The 22,500-nt window shown below is 45.9% G+C and overlaps 3 protein-coding genes across 4 annotated transcripts in view; 2 read left to right on the top strand and 1 right to left on the bottom strand.

The window, feature by feature from the left end:
- The window catches only part of LOC119272739 (mitochondrial proton/calcium exchanger protein-like), a 5,987-nt gene extending 804 nt beyond the window's left edge, over window positions 1–5,183 (top strand). Inside the window, exons 2-16 of the mRNA XM_037554149.1 lie at window positions 978–1,395; window positions 1,489–1,807; window positions 2,098–2,244; window positions 2,355–2,443; window positions 2,532–2,624; window positions 2,849–2,975; window positions 3,133–3,197; window positions 3,317–3,485; window positions 3,834–4,001; window positions 4,089–4,136; window positions 4,342–4,461; window positions 4,690–4,772; window positions 4,830–4,834; window positions 4,896–5,006; window positions 5,110–5,183. Of these exons, the coding sequence (XP_037410046.1) occupies window positions 978–1,395; window positions 1,489–1,807; window positions 2,098–2,244; window positions 2,355–2,443; window positions 2,532–2,624; window positions 2,849–2,975; window positions 3,133–3,197; window positions 3,317–3,485; window positions 3,834–4,001; window positions 4,089–4,136; window positions 4,342–4,461; window positions 4,690–4,772; window positions 4,830–4,834; window positions 4,896–5,006; window positions 5,110–5,183 (2,036 nt within the window). The remainder of the gene's footprint in view (window positions 1–977; window positions 1,396–1,488; window positions 1,808–2,097; window positions 2,245–2,354; window positions 2,444–2,531; window positions 2,625–2,848; window positions 2,976–3,132; window positions 3,198–3,316; window positions 3,486–3,833; window positions 4,002–4,088; window positions 4,137–4,341; window positions 4,462–4,689; window positions 4,773–4,829; window positions 4,835–4,895; window positions 5,007–5,109) is intronic.
- An 863-nt stretch (window positions 5,184–6,046) lies between these two features.
- LOC119269895 (BTB/POZ and TAZ domain-containing protein 3-like) lies at window positions 6,047–9,101 on the top strand. Its single transcript, XM_037551826.1, has 6 exons — window positions 6,047–6,188; window positions 6,812–7,126; window positions 7,231–7,361; window positions 7,484–7,790; window positions 8,020–8,333; window positions 8,740–9,101. The coding sequence occupies exons 2-6, from the start codon at window positions 6,836–6,838 to the stop codon at window positions 8,885–8,887; spliced, it is 1,191 nt and encodes a 396-aa protein (XP_037407723.1). The 5' UTR covers window positions 6,047–6,188; window positions 6,812–6,835; the 3' UTR covers window positions 8,888–9,101.
- Window positions 8,832–11,463, bottom strand: LOC119269896. 2 transcript variants are annotated; one of them, XR_005133846.1, is made up of 3 exons: window positions 10,684–11,463; window positions 9,247–9,619; window positions 8,832–9,135 (listed from the first exon to the last, which is right to left on the bottom strand). XR_005133846.1 is itself a non-coding variant. In XM_037551827.1 (2 exons), exons 1-2 carry the CDS (start codon window positions 9,653–9,655, stop codon window positions 9,053–9,055), a joined length of 492 nt encoding a protein of 163 aa, XP_037407724.1. In that variant the 5' UTR covers window positions 9,656–10,676; the 3' UTR covers window positions 8,832–9,052. The 2 variants fall into 2 exon arrangements, 1 of the variants encoding a protein (XP_037407724.1); XM_037551827.1 differs by lacking the exon at window positions 10,684–11,463 and having other exon boundaries at window positions 9,247–10,676.
- Window positions 11,464–22,500: the final 11,037 nt, after the last annotated feature.

Raw genomic sequence — 22,500 nt, 5'->3', positions numbered from 1 at the left:
ACGGCTATTCTCTCTTAAAAAAAAAACTTGCGCCACCGCTCTTCCCGTGCCTATCTCTGTAGCCGACACGCCGCCGCCCACCGCCGCCACCTCTCCTCATCTCCCATCCCGGGACGGAGAAAAAGACCTAGCAACTCACGTGCTTCCTTCCTCCTCAAGCCGCTCCTTCCCAGGCCGCGCCGCCGCAGCGCGCGAGCTCCTCCACCGCGCACTCCCTCCGCACCTGCCCGCCGCTAGCTGACCAAGGCGAGGTGAGGAGGTGACGTCGTTGTCTTCCGCATTTGAACTTTTGAGTGCAGAATCGTGTACGGTACTGCTCCCTCCGTTCCAAAATAGATGACCAACTTTGTGCTAACTTTATACGGAGTATATGCTGCTCTGCCTCTGGCGTCAGGCGTGTAGCAGTGTGCTGTAAGCTAGAGACCGCGTGTGCTCAGTTCAGTTAGAAATGCATGCGTGCCTACCATTTCAGTATGTCTGTCTCTGTCCATTGTTGTGAGAACTTGGGAAATCGAAGCAATTCAGACTTCAGAGTCACTCATTCCTAACATATGTCGTCAAACTGATTGTATTTCTGCTGCTCCCTGTCAGTCATGTGGTTTCTAACGCCGGGTTACTTTTATCTGAAAACTGCACTGAAAACACTCACATAACATACCTGAGGGTCTATGTTGGTTTAAGGACCGTATGCTCGTCACTGTCTTACCGGAATTTTTTCAGATCATGATATTCAGTGATGTCATTTGATGCGTGGAATACTGTTATACTGCTGGGACTCATCGCCCATGTGAACATTAATGTCTGAAATCATCTGAAGTTTTATCTTGCTCTTCTGCAGTTGGTCGATCGTTCTAGCAAAATGGGCTCAAAAGCGATCATTCGAGGAAGAAACTGTATCATATGGAGATTGAGCTGCCAGAAGAACCCAACATCTGTTACCATCAGTCTTAACATTCTTGGTAATAATGGCATGTCAGGTGATGTCCATTCAGGGAAGTCGGCTTCAGATCATACAACTAATAAAGGGGCTGGATTGGAAAGCTTGGATAAACATCAGCTGTTACACAGTTTAGTTGACGGCGCTTCTCGGAAAGGAAGGCACAAAGTTATTTTACCGTTGCGATCTGGTGCTATGTGGCAGACTCTTCGGTTTGCAAGCACTAATGCAGCTAGAAGACCCGAGTTTGACAGTGGCAATGAACAGGAGGACGATCAAGACAGACATCAAGAGAAAGACGTATCAATGGAAGACTCTGTGGACTCTGCAGTAGAGCTAGGTCCTGCCAAAGCCAAACCCGAAATGAATAATCAAGAACAGTCGTCTGTGAAACAGAAGTTCTGGGCAAGTGTTCCTGTGATTGGTCCTGCAATTGAAGGAGTCGCTTCCATGAGCATGTAACCATACATCTAGCTAGCTAATATGCTCTGATTCAGAATTTCAGATTAGTTACTGAATATTGTTCCTCAGGAAGTACTACTTGTTCTTAGTGCTGATTGGACTGGACTCTTTAATTTCAGTCACAAGAAGGACGAGTTCTTTTCAGCCTTGCAGCACTACTGGCTTGGCTTGCGACTGCTGTGGCTAGATGTTAGGATTTCGTCCAGATTACTGCTGAAGCTAGCCAATGGGAAAAGACTCTCTAGAAGAGAGAGAAGCCAGCTGACCCGCACAACTGCAGACATATTCAAGCTGGTCCCCTTTTCGGTTTTTATCGTAGTCCCATTCATGGAACTTTTGTTGCCTGTGTTTCTAAGGCTGTTCCCAAACATGCAACCTTCAACATTCAAGGACAGGATGAAAGAACAGGTATGGTATGTGGAGTGTGCCCACTATAACTGATGTTGTTCTCTTCTGAATTCTGAGAGCAACTATTGTAGCACAAATGAAAGAACCGTGCGGATGGAAATCTAGGTGGTTAAACACTAGTACCAGGGAACAGATAATAGTTACTTACAATTTTCTTTTTACTTCCGTTTGTTCAGAAGACACATCATATTTATGTCATCCTGTTTATTTATTTTAAAACAAATAATGGCATGCTTTTTTGAAGAAACACCGTGATACTTTACTGTCTATTGTGACATGACCAATGGTAGGAGGCACTAAAAAGGAAGCTCAATGCAAGGATGGAATATGCCAAGTTTCTACAGGACATCGTGAAGGAAATGGCGAAAGAAGTGAAGTTTACACGTAATGGAGAGAATAAGCAAAGGGCAGAGGATATTGAGCAGTTCATTAAGAAAGTATTAGACTTCCCCATATGTCACCATTTATTGGTTCATGTTTACTACAGTACATTATTATTCTGCATGACTTGGATCACTCGGTACTTATGTGAGATTTCAATGGTTAGGTAAGGACTGGTTCATATGTTGATAATGGTGAAATATTGGGTTTTGCGAAGTTATTCAGTGATGAACTAACCTTGGATAATATGAGCAGGTTATTTTGTTGTACTTACGCTTTTTCATTTGTGCCTTTTCTCTTCATATATAATGATGCTTAGGTTCATGTCATAATAACCTTGCAGGCCACGTTTAGTAAATATGTGCAAGTATATGGGGATCCAGCCATATGGGACAAACAATTATTTGCGCTTCATGCTCAGAAGAAAACTGAAATGGTGAGTGTATCTATACTTCACATAACATGGTGTTTATAGTAGCATGTTCGTGTGTGATACCCTGGTTATTGTAGAGTTACATTTGCAAGTTGGTATGACAGATACGTTCCTCTTGTCATCCCAACATCCAGTATATTGATTACTCGGTTCTGACAGTCATAAATTTGTAGAAATGGGCCATTAGAGCTAAAGCTAAGTTGCTAACTTGCCTTTTTTTTGGTTAGTATAAAAGATGACGATATATTAATACAGAGAGAAGGTGTAGCCTCTCTCAGTGAAGATGAACTCCGTCAGGCCTGCAGGGAGAGAGGCCACCTTGGTTTGCTTCCAGTAGAAGAGATGCGTGAAGAGGTGATCTCATAACTTCTCCAGTTATTATACAAATAGTAGTTATTATACAATAGATGCATGTAGTCACTTTCTATTCAACAATGGTTACTAGTCAATAGTTGATGGTTTTATCACTTGAGGAGAATGTGTTTGCTTACTTTCTTGTGCCTCTGCTCAGCTGCAAGATTGGTTGGACCTGTCTCTCCACTGTGAAGTGCCATCTTCTCTCCTTATACTATCTAGGTGACTGAAATTTTCTGATTTATTTATTTCTCTAAATAATGTACCGTGTGACAAATATATGAACTGTGTAAAGCTGGCAGGTGCCCTGTTTCATCGACTGATTATAATAATTTTTGTAGAGCCTTCACATTTTCTGGCAAGATGAAGCCTGAGGATGTTGCAGCTACACTATCATCCCTTCCTGACAACATATTCGGTAGTGTGGGTCTTAGCTTGCCATCTGAAGATGCTCTTTCAGCTAGGAAGAGGAAGTTGGAATTCTTGAAAATGCAAGATAAACTTATCAAGGTCATCTAAGCCATCTAATGTTTACTTGGGAGTTACATTATTTCTACTTCAGTTTACCTTTTTAAAGGCATATCAGTTCCAAATGCCGGATTAATCGTATTCTGAGTCGGAGCAATGAACTTATTTGAAGTGGCCCATTTCGTACCAGTAAAGGCCATGTATTAACAAGGGTTGATTTTACTTCCACACTTAACTACTCTAGGTTGGGTAGTAGGGCCAGGGGAGTCCATTTTCCATTTATGCCCACTGCTATTGATGAGTTTACTAGTACTAATGTTTCTTGTTCTTTTTCTCTGTCTATTCTCTGACGCCTTTTTGGCTTGAAAAGTTTCTTTACACTTGTTGCAGGAAGAAGAAAACGAAGAAGAGGACATGGGGAAGTTGGAAGACAAAGATAAGGCGTGCAATAAATTCAGTGTCAAGGAAGCTGGTGATCTGGCAAGAAAGAGAATGTTAGAGAAACAGGAAGAGCTTTGCAAAGTTAGTCAGGCATTAGCTCTTTTGTCTTCTGCATCGGTAAGATTTCAACAGAATATTTGTTTGCACATGCCTGTTACTAGATAGTTATTGAACTTTCTGTTTGTTGATTTATTTCTCTTGCAGTCAACTAGCAAGGAACGTCAAGAATTCCTAAGCCTTGTGCACAGAGAGGTGAATCTAGCGCATATTATTTTCTTATCCACAATAAGGTTAACCAGGGCCTTCAGCCTTCCACAATAAAATTAAGCAGTTGCATTCAGTTCACTATGTTCTAGTGAATTTCATCTCATTATTATTATCTGCAAAAAGGTGGGTTTTATCTGACGATCTCAACCTTCTCGCATTCTCTAAAACACATTATTTTTGCTTTGTGCAGATAGAACTGTACAACTCAATACGTGAAGGTTCTACGACAGAGGATGCCAATGAGGCATACGTAGCTGCGAAGGGGAGTAAATCCGCTAGAAGTTCAGTATCATCGGCACTCATGAGGAAGGTATTGCTCATGTGAACTACTGTATTTATTAGTTTATCAGATCTTTGAAAGTGCAGCAGGTCTGTAGGGTTAACAAAAATGAAGTTTAACCAATTTGGTTGGCATGAGTTTGGGGTTCTCCCGTTTCTAATGAGCATCCACTATCCTGATAATTTACCAGTCTGCTTCTTCATCTTGGCCAACCATCTCTGGCCTGTAACATCTGGTGTGTTCTGCTTTTTCTTGCAGATAAATGCCATGCTCAAGGAACTGAAAACGGAGATAGATGATGTAGACACGGCCATTGGTGATGGCCGGCAGCTTCTGGACAGGTAACTCTTTGATCTTTTGTGTATCTAGACAAGTCTAGACGACATGAGGCTAAGAAGATCTTGTGCCATATATTATCAACATGACACGATATTATATTGTGGTATCATGATGATTCCCCGAAGGGACCGGTAATGTCACGTCGGAGGAGGTGGCGGCCGCGGCCGCGTACCTGAAGCACAACTTGGACAGTTCAGGCATCGAGGAGCTCATCGGGAGCCTCTCCAAAGATAAAGGTAACCTAACAACGATAGCTGCACGCCTGCACCCCTGTCTCGATATTGCTTGACCGTATTGACACATACTACTGCTCTGTCTTATGCTTGGATTGCATCACAGACGGGAAGATCCTGGTTGAGGACATCGTCAAGCTTGGCACACAAGCTGAGGAAGCGGAACCCGACGACGAATGAACCTATTTTCTTGGTGAGAACGCCTGCCTCCGTGGCCCGTCTGCCGCGCCGTGCCGTGCGTGTGATTCGATTCAACTCGCCGCCGAAACGGCTGCCTGGTTCGCCGCCCGCTGGAATCCTCTGGCTCCGGAACGGGACAAGGGGGGAGGGTCCCCGTCCCGCGCGGAAGATACAAAAGGAGACGTACGTATGTCCGGGATCTCCACAGGGACAAATGGTAACGCCCAGAATTACGTATTTTTCTTCTTCCACTGCTGCGGATAATGCATCGTTTTGACTGACTGACGCGCGTTTGCTGCTGCTGCTGCTGCTGCTGCAGATCCGAGGGCGGTTTATTCATCGGTAGCTGTTCATCCGCCGTGCACGCACGCACGCACGGGCGGACGAGGGGCGGCGAGCTGGGCCGAGCCAGGCCACACCTTTCTCTTTTCTCTCCCTCCCACTTGGACAAACAAGTAGGCCTCCGTATCCATACCCGCGGGGCGCGGGGCCACCGCCACACGGGCGGACGGCACCGGCCGGCCCACCTTCCAGGTCTGCTTTTCCGGAGGCAGTGGGCACGTAGTACACACAAATGTGCTACATACACTGGGGCCACCGCGCAGTGAGAAAGTGTGCGTCGTCCGTTCTGCGGCGATCCTACTGGCCCGGGCGGCGCGTCCTTTCCACGTGAGGACATATGTGTGAGTCACCTCCGTCCTACCTTTTGCCCTCTCGTCGCTTCACAGCCGTGGCGGGCACCGAAGACGCACCTGCCTCGTGGCAGTGACATGCGGGGCCGGGCCTTCTGTGGGGGACTCGTGTCAGCCACACACAGCACGTGGCCCCCTCCCCCCAGCCTGCGTGGGCGTGTGGCCAAGCAGGAAGGTAGCCAAGCAGGCTTGAAAAGCTTTCGAGAGTGGAGACTGAAGGGACGGTGGTGGTGCTGCAGCCCAGCTTCTTTCTCTTCCCGTCGTCGCTTTTACAGAGACTCCGGCGACTCCGACCACTCGAGCACGATCTCAGGTGAGCACGCAGCTGCGATTTGCTCCAGTCCAAGTCCCCTCTCGAGTCTCCCTTCTTCCCCGTCGGTTTCCCCTCTCTGATGGTCCAAAGGACCTGGGAGCCATAGCTCTTCTTCACTGAGGAGCTGAAGAATATCTGAGCTGAGAATCATTTGATAAGCTCAAAATTTGAGAGCCGTTTAGAAATTTGCTGGGGAGTGGAAGTCTCATGGAACGCCTCAGAGTTCAGAAATAGTCTGATTCCCTGGTTTATGGCCTTTGTGATGTTCTTCCGGGCAGCAAATTCTTACAATTTCCCTCAGAGTTCAGGAAAAAAACAAAATGGATGTAATTATGTGCATCTTTTCCTTGAACCCACTATTACTTATTACTAGTAGTATGAAGTAACTTCAGAAATACAGTACTCATTAATTAATTAATTTATTATTTGCCCAAGATATCGAGTAATTAACAGTGAATCACTTGCCTTACGTTATGCCTTTGGGTTCTTCCATCTATTTATTACAACTTCTTCCTGAACCTTCCTTCAAGGAAAGTACTACTTGCGCTGCCGTATGGGTACTACAAAAACTCGAGTAGGTTGTGGTTTCAGCTCTCTTCTCTCTTGATCATTTGGACTTACAGGGTCAAAGCAGGAGGCACACCTTGATGGCGCCCCTGGAGTCAAGCTCCTCACAGCTCTTCTCCGACAGCACGTTCGATGTCTACGACTGCGGTACCTTGGCAGGCACCAGAGTCGTGCCAGATCCACCTCCATTGCCTGGAACTTCTTATGGCAAGCAGAGAAGTTCCAGGAATGCAAAAGAGGCTCGTTGTGTTCATGATGTCCCTGAGGAGGTCCGGGACTGCTGGAACAGGCTTTTCTTGGAAGGATATCAAGCCGATGTCCGCGTATCGACGGATGATGGAAGCGAGATTTTATCGCATTCCTGCATTCTTGTGAGTGCAGTTTTCTGATTCCCTTCCTGTAACTGCCTCACATTCATTAGAACAGAGGCAGGTTTTAATCTTATGTAAGAAGATCTTGATCACGTCTTTTACAGGGCATCAGATCTCCCGTTCTAAGAAGTATGTTGGAAGAAGCTAGAGTGGAAGATGGTTTCAGAAACATCCTGATTTCTGGTGTCCCATCTGAAGCAGCCCGTGTCTTCATCAGGTTTCTGTATTCTTCACGGTATGAATGTGGACTGTATTCTTCATGCCTGAATGTTTATGTTTCTTCGGAGTTTTCAGTATGGTCTTCTTTGACTCACACAGTCTAGCCTTGACATTCATGCCGTTTTCTCTCTGGTGAAGCTTTGAGCAGGATGAGATGAAGAAATATGCCCTCCATTTGCTCGTACTCTCTCATGTTTTCTCGGTACCATCGCTGAAGATCGTCTGCACCGACCAGCTCGAGAGGTTTTCTCTTGCTCCTGATAACGTGGTGGACGTTCTACAACTGGCTAGACTCTGTGACGCGCCAAGGCTCTCGCTCATGTGTACTCGCATGATCACTGGAGATTTCAAGACCATCTCTCTGTCAGAAGGGTGGAAAGTCATGAGACGGGCCAACCCAAGCCTGGAGCAAGAGCTTCTTGAGTTTCTTGTTGAAGTGGACACAGTGAGTTCTCTGAAACAGAGCATCCTAAAATGGCTTAATCACTAGTTACTCCACCTCGCAACATCTCACTTGTTCGAATTACTCGTCTATCTATATTGTTATGTGTATGATCTTCCACATGACGCACACACTTAGCATGCTTATACCCGCTGTCAGAAAATTTTATAGCTGCACATCTACATATTGTCATGGTTCATACTCATCATTCTCACAACTGAATTTGATGCAGAGAAGGCAAGAAAGAGCTAAAAGGATGGAGGAAAAGAAGGTTTATCTTCAGCTGTATGAAGCTATGGAAGCTCTTGTTCATATATGCAGAGACGGTTGTAGGACGATTGGCCCCTGGGATCAGAAACTGAAGGGCAGTCAGGTTGTTTGCAAGTTTCCTGCCTGCAAGGGCATCGAGTTGCTGGTGCGCCATTTCTCGGCATGCAAAATGCGTGTTCCGCGTGGCTGCTCCAACTGCAAGCGTATGTGGCAGCTTCTTGAGCTGCATTCGCGAATGTGTTCTACACCGGGCACCTGCAGGGTTCCTCTATGCAGGTGAGGTCTCTTGTCTTTGTTGGCCAGGATCATTTCATTCAGACACACAAGTTTTTTAGGTTAATACTACTACGTAGTACAACAGATGTTTGCTTTCATAGCATCTCAGAATATATTTTTAGTCCCCATTTTCCAAATGGGGCACCCCCTCCTAGCTTCATCTCCATAAACTGAAGGTAGCTGGACTTACCAGACAGACAAATATAGCAGTTAAAATTCAGAAGACCAGGAAGAAGAACACACCAGATTTCTAGTTGCCTTCCTCACTCGCCCACCATATGTTCCACAAAGGAAATTGAACTCAATTGACCGCAATAGGAAATTTACTGCTGTACGCATACCATGCCACTTCTTCAGCATTTCTGTTGTATTCACTTCATTGGTATACTATTTGTACATGTTGCAGGCATTTTAAGGATAAAATGCGGCATCGGAGCAAGAAAGAAGAACTCAAATGGGTCCTATTGGTGTGTAAGGTCCTAGGGAGTAAAGGAACAATTGATTCCGTCCTAAAAGCGAGAAAAATCTCACCCCTCAAGCCAATTGGAGCTTGACGTGTAGTTCGACAGTAATAACGTGAGCACTGACAGTAAGTACAGGTGTGTATCATCTAGGTTTGAGTTGAGTTACAGATGATGGCGAATGCAGAAGGTGCTTTTGCCACGGTCGACGACTATGCTGGCAGGGGGCTTGCACTCTAGCTTGCACATGGGAGGTGGTTAACATGCGCTTTTACTGACCTCGCCTACCGCTGCTCTGTTGCTGCAATCTCCTCGATCTTGTCCTTGCCAACTAGGCAGCTCTGCAATTCCAGTGGAAACGTGTTAATATTCATGTGTTAGCGCAAGAGTACCTGGGCGAGTAGTCAGCCAGCATATCGATGATTACTATGGAGCAGAGAAGAATCATTTACCGTTACCCATGACACTAAGTGAAGTATGACAGCGGCGATCATGAAGACGTAGAAGCAGAGTGGCAAAGGTGCCGGTCGGGAGCATCCATGTGAGGTGGAGAACCACTAGTAGTGTCAGTCCAAGAATCCCTAGGCGAGCAGTGAGCCTGCATACCGCCTGCTCGAAGTTGGACTTGCCGTGCAGTCCACATAAGAGCCCGACGCTAGCCAGCACCCAGATCAAAGCGAAGCTCAGCACGAGGATGACCCTCTGTGTGCCTGTCAAGTTATCTTTGCTCGCGGCGCGCTCTGCGGTGGAGGGCAAGAGGGAAAGGGATCCGAATAGGGAGAAACCAAATAGGCCGATCACCTTCTCAACGCCAACTGAGTCAAGCTGCACAATAGCGAAAACATTACTGTTATGCCACATACCATATCAAATTCTGTCAAAGACCGAAAGCAATACCAACCAATGATATAAAGCAAAGGGAGAGTTAAGATATCGATAGTACTGCTTTCAGCTCAACTAACTACTCTCTAAGAACAGAAACCATGCAATCTGGGTACTGTAGTAAACAGCAAGTAACTTAATAGCTTACAGATTAAAAAAAAACAGTAGTGGCCACAAGCAACATAAGAGAAGAAACCAAACATTGAGACAGAAACCAGGTCTCTTCTACTTTAAGATGAACAAACCCTGGATGGCATCAAATGAGCCATGCACAGCCATCAGCCATTTTCCAGTGAAATATCATGTGTCCATGCAGATGCATGCAGCGCCCCTGCTGCTGCCACTCTTATCCCAATCAGCATCCAGAATGCAGCAGCATTTTTTAGCAGTATATATACACAGTTTTACTAGAAACTCTGCGGGCTGCAAGCAGCCTGCTAGCAAATTAAGTCATAAATGTACAAGGGTTAAATTGTTTTTTATTCCTCTCCTTTCTCTTGATCAATGCCCAGAAAAAACAATTTTGAACTAGCTAGAGCTCTTTTTCTTTAACTTTTGCCTGCTTTGAGGCCATATGTATAACAGTTGTGCTAAAGCACATCTAGATTCCCGAAACGAACAAGATAAAAACAGATAGCGGTAATGCAGGGTTTACTGGAAGATTATGTGTACAGGGAAAAGATAAACAAGAGACCATCTCATCCATCACCCACTAGTGAAGAATCTTGCGTTGCGCGTAAGTTATATACCACTAATTACTCACTGAGACATCAGGGTACTAAACTTCTTTTACGAGTCCAGGGCCAAGACGTAATGCATCCTTTCACAGAAGGGCAATAAGATCCCAAAAGATCATAGAATCTTTCACAGTCAGGAACACCCAATATTTTCTGATTCAGAACAGACAAGCAGGGTGCTGAATCACGCTTCAGAACAGTAGGAAAAACAGCATTCAAGATTGCAATACTAGTGGAGCAAAGCACAAAGTGAGAAAAGATAATTAATACCCTTGGTCCCTGGCGACGGAGCGCCTGAATGGACTCGTGGATGCTGCGACGCGGGGCGGGGACGGGAAGTTGAGCGCCGTGAACCAAGACGGGAAGGTGCGACTGCGACGGCCCCCTTGGTCGCACCCTGCCAGAGAAGTTCCATCAATGTCTCGCGGAAGACGATGACCCGTCGCCCGCGGCCACGCGAGCCTGGGGATCTGCTGGCGGGAGGGAGGAGGGCGTCGGTGTGGGCCCCGCCGGAGAATTCTTGGCGCTGCTCGGGTCCTCGGGGTCGGCAGTCGGCGCCGAAAGCTCGGAGGAGGATAAGGCGGCCTCGGGGTCGGGGATGCCCGCGGGAGGCGGCGGCGAAGGGGAGGAGGAGAAGGCCGGATGCTCCTTGGTCGTCGGAGGAGCACCACGAGGCAAGTCCCGGCGCGCCCGTTCGTCGGGGATGTCGTCGGAGGTGGTCGAGGCTGCGAGCAGCGGCTTGCTCGCATCGCCTTCCATCGCCTCCGACGGCGAGAAGCGGCACACGGCAGACGGGCGCGATTTGGGGAAGGGCGGTGTGCGTTTTTCGGTGAGGGCGGGATGCGACTCGGGGGTTGTGGGCTCTCAGCTAGGATGCGTTTTCAGTTTGGGAGGCGTTTTGTAGACTGACTGCATTGTTTTTGCACTCTCCGTGCTATCTGTTGATGAGTAAAGCTTGGCTGAGCTAATAGATGTCAAAACTATATTGTGCATATAATTTGATAGCTACTCCCTCCGTTCGGAATTACTTGTTGCAGAAATGGATGTATCTAGACGTATTTTAGTTCTAGATACATCCATATCCGAGACAAGTAATTCCGAACGGAGGGAGTAGATACAAATTACAGAAGTTTGACCGTGTGTAATGTGTTGTTTCGCTCATTCGTCATGGTAGTGCCCTCTCCTAGCGTGCGGCCTTCCTCTTCGGGTGACGATGATGGATGGACGGCGGTTAGATCCCGCAAAGACAAGCACGCCAGAATCCGACATCGGTCCATAGCGGGCTGCCACCATCGCTGCACTCCAGTCGGTGCCCCGTCTTCAATGCCAACAATGGGCGGAAAGCCTCATATTTCAGCTTTAGTGGTTTTGGTGGTTGATGACAATGCTTTTGTGGACTGATCATATGCATTAAGCATTTCAGATGATTTATCTTTTGTAGCATTTACACTCCTATGTACCTGAAGGGCTGGAATCTCAATGTTGAAGGGATGTATAAGAAAAGTAGAAATGGCTTAATTACTCAGCTAGATAATATTGATAAAAGATGTGAGCAAACTGGATTCTCCATTGCTGACTATGAGTTAAGAGATGCTTTACAACATAACTTGAATAAATTGCTTCAAGAGGAAGAGATTAAATGGTACCAACCCTCTAAAGAGAGGGACATTAGGGAAGGCGATAATATCAGTAGGTATCTTATGATTAAAGCTAGTGGTAGAAAGCGTAAGAGCAAAAAAATAGATTTGTTTAGGAGGAAGGGATTATTCAAGGGGATGATAAGCTGCTTGATTATGCCATTAATTTTTACAAGAAGTTGTTTGGTCCAGTAGACCTATTACCTGTTTCTTTGAGCATTCTTGTTCCTGTTGTTTTGGATAGTGATGACAAGAGCAAGTTGATAGCTTGTTTTTCCAGATGAGATTAAGCTTGCTGTTTTTTCTATGAAACATAATAGGGTTGCCGGTCCTGATGGCATGCCCATAGAGTGAAGGAAATATGTCCTAGAGGTAATAATAAAGTTGTTATTTATATTTTCTTATATCATGATAAATATTTATTATTCATGCTAGAATTGTATTAACCGGAAACTTAGTACATGTGTGAATACATAGACAAACAGAGTGTCCCTAGTATGTCTCTACTTGACTAACTCGTTAATCAAAGATAGTTAAGTTTCCTAACCATAGACATGTGTTGTCATTTGATGAACGAGATCACATCATTAAAAAATGATGTGATGGACAAGACTCATCCGTTAGCTTAGCATTATGATCGTTAAGTTTTATTGCTATTGCTTTCTTCATGACTTATACATGTTCCTCTAACTATGAGCTTATGCAACCCCCGAATACCGGAGGAACACCTTGTGTGCTATCAAACGTCACAACATAACTGGGTGATTATAAAGATGCTCTACAAGTGTCCCCGATAGTGTTTGTTGAGTTGGCATAGATCAAGATTAGGATTTGTCACTCCGTGTATCGGAGAGGTATCTCTGAGCTCTCTCGGTAATGCACATTACTATGAGCCTTGCAAGCAATGTGACTAATGAGTTAGTTACGGGATGATGCATTACGGAACGAGTAAAGAGACTTGCCGGTGACGAGATTGAACTAGGTATGATGATACCGACGATCGAATCTCAGACAAGTAACGAGTAAAGAGACTTGCCGGTGGCAAGAGGAGCCGGGCTGGTGGCCTGCAGGCCACGACCGCAATTGGGACGAGCACCGGCCATAAGCCCACTAATGGCCGGGTCCGACCTGCGCCGAGCAAGGGCATCCGCCGCTAGAGCGGCGGCGGTGGGCGATGCAGTCGACGTCTGAAGCGGCGCAAGTGGAGCGATTGGGACGAGCTGCAGACTGCATTGGGAGGCTGCTGCCAGAGCATTGGGAGCTCCCTGCACTGTGACGGGCATCACCACATCGCCCGGACCAGACGGGTCGCCGGGCAAGGCAGACGGCAGGAGCATCGAGGTCGTCTGGGATGCCGGGACGACGAACAGGGGCGGCTCGGATGCCGAGGCGATGCCCAGCAAGGCCGCGGCGGCCGCCGCCTCCCACAGGGGCGCAGAGCCGGCGCTCACCTCGGCTGGAGCGGCAGCAGCCGACGCGGACGCAGAGCCAACGCGCAGCAAGGCCGGAGAGGCAGCTGCAGCCGCCGCCGACGCGGACGCAGGCCGGGGGAGCGGACAAGGAGCCATCGCGTCGGGTCGAGGCCGACGTAGCTGACGGGCGGGAGGCGGAGGAGCACGAGGGAGCTTCGCGGAAGAAGGACAGCGGCGAAGAGAGGGCTCGACGAGGATCCCGGATCTGGTCGAGCCTGACACAGGGACGGCCGGAGGGAAGAGATCAGGGCGGCGCCGTCGCGAGCACGCCCGCCGCGAGCGCGTTCGCGAGAGCCATAGCCATACTACTTAACTCTGGGCATTCCCGTCTTTTTTTTTAGGATCAGTACCTTGAACGCCGGACCTAAACTGGACATAATATTTGTTCGTGGACGGGACGATGATACGGGAGTTGACCATCGAACCCTGCCCGTATATATTTCAAACTAAACGTTTTTCATGCGAACCGAATAATTTTCGTTGGGTCCGGACCAAATTATTACATTTTCACATATTCCAATTAAACAAAAGTGTCTGGAAGTTAACATAGTCTAACTCTTCGCCCGATGGAAAAAACAGACAGTATGACATATGATTCTATTTTGATATTACCTCATTAAAAAACCTTGATGAGAACTTGAAAAGGTAAACTGATAAAGAAAAAAAGTATAATTTGATGCTTTGAACATGAGTATTTCAGAAAGATACTCCCCTTGATACTTGCATATCTTGAAGCCGTCGAATACCAATTTCATGAACATGTTTTTGAAATGTTGAAGTTGATAGAGACTCCCAACTCACACAACAACGATAGCCACCGCCACACCCATCTTCCCTTGTCTTTCATAAACTCACTCCACAACAAACGCATCCTCTCTAGTCTTCAACTCTCCATCCTCCTTCGACGTGGAGTTTTTGCACCTGAGCTCACATGCTCCCTCATGAACAGTAAAAATTGAAAAATAGTACAAAAATTCAAAAAACATTATGATAAACATTGACGGATGTTTTCATTGCACACAAAAATTGTGATGAAATGACATTCGTGGAAATATGGGCAAAAAATAAAATTGATGCTTCAAAAAGACTATTGTTGGAAGCATTTTTGGAGCATCGATTTTTTTATGCCCACATTTCCACAATTGTCATTTCATCAAAAAAAATTGCATGCAGTGAAAATATTCATCAATGGTTATCACAAAAAAAATCATTTTTTTGAAGATTTTTTTACTTTACTGTTCACGAGGGAGCATGTGAGCTTGGGATCAAAAAAACACTTTCATCATAAAACTCAGGTTGGACAAAAGGGCCACAATCATATATGGACGTCCCTGCTAGCCGACACAACACAACAACCGTCCCAGCTTGCACAAAACACATGAATCTTGAAGCACAAGTATACGAAGACAACAGGGATGTCTGAGACTTTGCCAAATCTCAGTTGAATGAGTTTTAGCCGAACTGTGGAAGAATATTGTCATTACAGGTATTCAAACAAACCACATCGATTTTTTTTTAAAGTAATGCCCCCTCCGTAAATAAATGTAAGACGTTTTAGATCACTGCTTTTAGTAACCTATAAAACGTCTTATTGGTGACCTAATACAATCGTATTACAATTGTTTATAGAAAGTACAATTCTATAAAGTACAACAAGAAAGAACGCCCCTAAATATCTAGCTAGAGAATGAAGAAGAGGTTTAGCAGCTCCCATCAACTTAACCTAGCCTAGCTATTTCTGTTTTACCTAGTCGTCCTGAATGTCTGATTCTGACGTTTCACAGTTGGCAATCAGCATGATAAGCCCAGCACAGACAATAGGATAAAAGGGCGAACATAACAACACCAAGAGGGGATGCGGTGCTCTCTTGGGAATCAAGCCGCCCAGGACAAACTCGGTGATCAACACGGTCCCCAGGGTAACCAGAAAACCCTGCAATGACAAAGAGACGGGTGTGACCGTGTGAGAGGAGTGCAACCATGGCCAATTTGACCACTGGACCCAGAGCATAATTGAACGTGAATTGAAGATCGGTTGAAGTAGGAGTACTTAAAGTACGATCTCGATCTGCTTCTGCCGTACGCACCTTGGTGAACATCTTGCAGGAGGCGCACTTGTCACGGGGTGGTGGTCTTGTGGCCGCCGGCGACGGTCGTGGATCCCTTCTCTCCGGCGGCAGCTTCCTCTGCCCACGCTCGAGGTCGTCGATCAGCGGGTGGCCGAGGGCCACGTCCCCATCGTCGCCTAATCCCTCCATGCCGCGGGCCATCCAGGTTGATTTGTATTGTTTTTTTTCTTTTCTTTTGCGGTGGGTATTTGGACCGTACGGAGGATAGCCGTGCACGAAATCAACCGGGTTGTTGCATGTGACGGCTGGTAACCCGGACGTAGCATGATCGATCTCTGTTTGATCTCGACGAGCGCCATTTAAACCATCCCCATCTGTTCGTTAGGAAAAGACTCTGATGGGGCGCCCGATCACGCGCATCCGGGCACATACAACGCAGGCGCTAAGCTAGAGACGCTAGAAATTAAATCCTATCTCTTGTGGCAGTTTCCAAGTTATTCCCGGCTCTATTTCTGGCATCGATGCCCAAGTAGGAGTCAAGCGCTTAGAAATTACGTACAAAAATCACATCCTAGCGCTTGCTACTAGCGCCTAGGCGCTTGTGGAAAAAAACTCAGATCCTAAGCCCCTGTATAAGCATCGTTGCATTGAACATGCTCTAATCAGTCGTGCTCCCCACACTGCTCCCCACACACCACGCGTCAGTGGGTCTCACACACAATCCTACCTCCCTCGACATTAGCGTATTTTTAAAGTGAACCCTCAAACTGTCCGTGTACGCCCGGCCCTTAATGCGGGCTAGAAGGAGGTTGGGATGAGGGTTAATACGCTGCAAAAATACACGCATGAGGAGAGTTGTTCTATCGGCGGCGGGGTGTGTGAGATAGGGAGATAAGTCTAGGTGCGACGTCTGATTCAATGCAATGTATGTGGTAGGAGGACATGAAGGGGTGTGGGTCCCCAGGATGCATCGCGCCATGGCGGGTTGCTGACACGTTGACCAAATCGGTCACCCGATGAATTCCATACTTTAACAAAGACGATGGATGGTATTTTGAAGGGAGTAATCCGCTTAAAAGAAACTACATTGATCTCCTATCTCATTTAAAACAAATACTTTATTCTCAGATAGCGAGCGATCGCTCAACAACGATACCACGTCAAACGATGTACCTGTCCCTGGGGTGTCCATGTAGGCAATTTCAGATGCAAATGATTTGACACTAACATCATGTAAGATTTTGTTTAATTTCATAAACAATGGCCTTTACTTTTTATGTTGGGCAATACGCCAATACCCTTGCGCTCACTAGTACTAACTCTGTTTCATAAATGACTTAACTTTGTACTAATTTTGATATAAAGTTGAGTCATGCATGATTTGAGACAAAGGGAGTATATAACAACAGTTTTGCTAAAGTACCATAATTATTGCACATCTAAGTCATATGTCATTGATCTTACATTAAGATTCGTATGAATATATTTTTTCTTTTTTTTTTTTATGCTTGATTCACTCACTTAAATATGCAATAACTAGAGCATATAACAACTACTGTGGGTATATATATTCTATAAATCAAGTATCAATTTTGTACATTCGTTGATGTCAGATCTGCCATAGGTCAACTTTCTAAAAAGCCCCCCGATTTATAATATAGTTTGTATAGAATTTTTGAGAAGTCAAACTTTGACCCGGACAAAAGTTACATATCACTCAAGACTCAACTGTGACTGCAAAATTACATGGATTTTCAGAGCTGTCATTGAGTGTAAATTAGTGTGACGCTAAATTTGAATTCAGTCGATTGCCAAACTACTACAAGGTGCTAATTACAATTGTATCCACACAACGAACGACGGACTAATAGGACGAATTCCCTGTTAATTTAACAAGTCAGGCTGAAGAGCATGTGCAAACGTCCCCTGGCTTGGCATCTGATAGAAGCGAACCTTGTGGTTGACAACCCGGAGCTTGCCGACAGCGGAGGTGAGGACTTGCAGGCCCGTCAACAAGATGGCGGGGCGCAGGGGCGCCTGCTGGTTACCGAATCCCATGCTCCATGAGATGCAAAACTTTCCATTCCCAAGATAGATCAAGGTTTGTTCTTGTGGGTAGAAGCAGAAAGGGGTGCCGGACGGAGGGCACGGTGGCCGCGTCTCCTCCCACACGTACCGGACCGCCGGCGGGGACTGCTGCATGTCGCAGGCACACAGGCAGTTCTCCTTGGGGCACAGGCCGAAGCAGAGGCCGCCGAGCTCGGGGGTGACGAGGCCGCGACCTTCAAAGGGCAGCTCCCAGTCGCCCTCCTTGCCCCACGCGCGCCGAATAGTGTCGAAAGCAAGGATTTGGATTTCGTTTTGCAAATTTTACCGTCGCCAGACGAAATGGGCGAATTTCGGTAATTTCGGATTTTTTCAGAAAATTCCGGACGAAAATACTGAATCAAAAATTGAATTATTGAACGAAAAATGAGCGAAATTTGAACGAAAAACGACCGAAATTCTACCAAAAATTGAAATCTTGCCGAAATTTTGTTCCCCGCAAAAAATGTAAAAATGTAAATTCTCGGGGATATCCGGGCCTGAGCGTTCATGGAAATTCTCGGCAGGAGCCCTGGCGTTCATGGATATCCCCGCAAAAAATGGTTCATGGATTTGAAAATTTTGTTCGCAGAATTTGATGTTTTTTGTGAATTTGAAAACAGTTCAGGGATTTGAAAAAACTTCACAGGTTCAAAAGGAAATTTACTTCATAAAATCAAGAAAATTTTGCAAAAATGTAAAATATTCATGAATTTTTAAAAAAATGATTTTGTAAAGATCATAAATTTAAAAATATGTCACCAATTTATAAATAGTTGGAGAAAATAAAAGAGTTTACGAATTTTTAGAAAAAAATACAGAAATTTGGGGGGAAATTGGGAATTTGGAAAAGTTCATGAATTTTGAGGGAAAGAAATTAAAAAATCTGAAAAAAATCACAAGATTGAAAAACAAATATCGGATTTGAAATAATTATGACTTCAAAAAAATTTCACGCATTATAAAAAATAAAAATAAAGTCAAATAAATAACTAGACACAAACTGGTCCAGAAAAACCACAAACAACAGAAAAACCTATCAAAAGCTTCCAGAAGCGTCACAAAGCCGGGAGCACGGGAGGGAGCTTCCCCGCTCATGCCTTAGTTGGGCCGGCCCATTAGAATGTATCAAAGGGGAGAGAGGTGTGAGTTGTGGACCAAACTTAAGCCTAAACCTTTTCGGCCATACACCGGCGATCATCTTTTTCCCTCTCGTTTGGTTTTCTCTTTCCTCCTGGAGGCGACTCGCTGCCGCTAAGGTTTTGATCTTCCCTGCCGCCGATCTCCCGGAAGGCACGTCTTCACAAATTTTATGCACTCCATAAAAATTGACATGCTTATAAGAAACATTTTTGTCATGACTTGTGCCATCATCATTAGCATTTTGGATATTCAAAGAATTCATACTAACAACATTCCTATCTAGCGGAGAACATAAGAAGAAATTGTTTGTAGGGTACGAACCATCTTGAAGCTATTCTTTCCGATCGATCTATCCAAGAGTTCGTACTAAAATAATACCAAATAATTTCATATTCATAATACTCAATCCATCACAGAGAACCTCAAAGAGTACCCCAAGATTTCTACCGGAGAAACAAAGACAAGAACGTGCATCAACCCCTTTGCGTAGATTACCCAATGTCACCTCGGGAATCCGCGAGTTGAGTACCAAAACACATATCAAGTGAATCAATATGATACCCATTGTCACCACAAGTATTCATATGCAAGACATATATCAAGTGCTCTCAAATCCATAAAAGTATTCAATCCGATAAAACGAAATCTCAAAGGAAAAACTCAATTCATCACAACAAGATAAAGAGGGGAAAACACCATATGATCTGACTATATTAACAAAGCCCGCAATACATCAAGATCGTGAAATTTCAAGAAGACGAGAGAGACAGAGAGATTAAACACATAGCTACTGGTACAAACCCTCAGCCCCGAGGGTGGACTACTCCCTCCTCATTGTGGTGCCCATCGGGATGATGAAGATGGCCACCGGTGATAATTCCCCCCTCCGGTGGAGTGCCGGAACGGGGTCTAGATTGGTTTTCGGTGGCTACAGAGGCCTGCGGCAGCAAAACTTTTGATCCAAGTTAACCCTGAGGGTTTTTGGTGTTGGAAATATGCCCTAGAGGCAATAATAAAATGGTTATTATTATATTTCCTTGTTCATGATAATTGTCTATTTTTCATATTATAATTGTATTAACCGGAAACCGTAATACATGTGTGAATAGATAGACCACAACATGTCCCTAGTAAGCCTCTAGTTGACTAGCTCGTTGATCAATAGATGGTTATGGTTTCCTGACCATGGACATTGGATGTCATTGATAACGGGATCACATCATTAGGAGAATGATGTGATGGACAAGACCCAATCTTAAGCGTAGCAGAAGATCGCGAAGTTCGTTTGCTAAAGCTTTTCTAATGTCAAGTATCATTTCCTTAGACCATGAAATTGTGCAACTCCCGGATACCGTAGGTATGCTTTGGGTGTACCAAACGTCACAACGTAACTGGGTGGCTATAAAGGTGCACTATAGGTATCTCTGAAAGTGTCTGTTGGGTTGGCACGAATCGAGACTGGGATTTGTCACTCCGTATGACAGAGAGGTATCTCTGGGTCCACTCGGTAATGCATCATCATAATGAGCTCAATGTGACTAAGGAGTTAGGCACGGGATCATGCGTTACGGAATGAGTAAAGAGACTTGCCAGTAACAAGATTGAACGAGGTATGGGGATATCGACGATCGAATCTCGGGCAAGTAACATACTGATAGACAAAGGGAATTGTATACATGATTGATTGAATCTCCGACATCGTGGTTCATCCGATGAGATCATCATGGAACATGTGGGAGCCAATATGGGTATCCAGATCCCGCTATTGGTTATTGGCCGGATAGGTTTCTCAGTCATGTCTGCATGGTTCCCGAACCCGTAGGGTCTACACACTTAAGGTTCAGTGACGCTAGAGTTGTTATGGGAAATAGTATGTGGTTACCAAAGGTTGTTCGGAGTCCCGGATGAGATCCCGGACGTGACGAGGAGTTCCGGAATGGTCCGGAGGTGAAGATTGATATATTGGATAAAGGGTATCGGAGTCCGAAATTGTTCCGGGGGTACCGGGTGACGACCAGCGTGTCCGAAAGGGGTTTCGGAGGCCCCGGCAAGCGTTGGGGGGCCTTATGGGCCAAGGGGAGGGGGCACATCAGCCCACTAAGGGGCTGAGCATCCCTCCCACCTCATCTCACGTAACCTGGAGAGGTGGGGGCGCCTCCCCTAGGGCAGCCACCCGTCCCGGCTTGGGGGGCAAGTTTCCTAGGGGCGGGGGCGCCCAAACCCATCTAGGGTTTCCCCTATGGCCGCCGTCCCTCCCCTAGGAAACCCTAGGGCGCCTCCTCCACCCCCTTCCCCCTATATATAGTGAGGGAGAGAGAGGGCAGCCGCACCCTTCCCCTGGCACAGCCCCTCCCCCTTTCCTACACGTCCTCCTCCTCCGTAGCGCTTGGCGAAGCCGTGGCGGAGAACCACGAGCTCCATCACCACCACGACGTCGTGCTGTCGGAGTTCTCCCTCAACTTCTCCTCTCCCCTTGCTGGATCAAGAAGGAGGAGACGTTCCCGGGCTGTACGTGTGTTGAACGCGGAGACGTCATTATTCGGCGCTTAGATCGGAATCGACCGCGATCTGAATCGCTACGTGTACGACTCCACCAACCGCGTTCTTGTAATGCTTCCGCTTAGTGATCTTCAATGGTATGAAGATGCACTCCCTCTCTCTCATTGCTAGTATGTCCTAGATTGATCTTGGTGATACGTAGGATTTTTTTTTGAATTATTGCTATGTTCCCCAACAGTGGCATCATGAGCTAGGTCTATGCGTAGATTCTATGCACGAGTAGGACACAAAGCAATTGTGGGCGATGATTTGTTCAATTTGCTTACCGTTACTAGTCTTATCTTGATCCGGCGGCATTGTGGGATGAAGCAGCCCGGACCGACCTTACACATACGCTTACGTGAGACTGGTTCCACCGACTGACATGCACTTGATGCATAAGGTGTGTGACGCCCGGATAATCAAGCTACAGTAACCTCTACTAATGATGCCATGTCACCTCGATTACTGTTGCTAATCTAGAGTTAGATCGAAACCGATTCAAATTCAAATTCAAAATGGAGGCAAACATCAAAAGCTTTCAAATATTAAAACTACAATGTTGGGTATGTACCAGATAATGCATAAGTGATTATGGTGAAGAAACCATACTTTTATAAAACATTTAAATGCTATAAGATGAATAAAACAGTAGCGAAAACTATTATTAAATACTTTTAAATAATAAATAATTACAAAACTACTTCAGATTAGGTAGCTAGTTAATGTGGCAGTGACATATTTGGTAGTATCAAATTAGGTGGTATTTTTGCTAAAACAAAAATATAAGGAAACTAAGCTAAAACAGAAAAGAAATAAAATAAAAGAAAGAAACGAAAAACAACACAAAAAAAGCAAAGCACAAGAAAGACCCCGGGCCAACCGACCCAACAGGCCGGCCCAGTCGGCCACCCGGGCAGCCCACTACCCCATGGCCTATATCCCCACTACTCCCCGAAACCCTAATTCCCCCACCCCCATGATCCCCACTCCCTCTGTTTCCCCCCTCGATCCAGATCGGGGCAACAGCGCCCCGACCCCATCGACCCGCTGCCCCCGTTCCCCCTCCCATTGCGACCTGGCGCTGCCGCCATGGACCGCCGCCGCCTGCCGTCGTCATTGCCTCCTCGCCCCTCCTCTCTG

Source organism: Triticum dicoccoides, chromosome 3A (genome assembly GCF_002162155.2).
Source record: "Triticum dicoccoides isolate Atlit2015 ecotype Zavitan chromosome 3A, WEW_v2.0, whole genome shotgun sequence".
In the NCBI taxonomy this organism is placed as follows: Eukaryota; Viridiplantae; Streptophyta; class Magnoliopsida; order Poales; family Poaceae; genus Triticum; species Triticum dicoccoides.
Note: the sequence above shows the minus strand (reverse complement) of the source record. Positions and strands in the feature narration are given on the sequence as shown.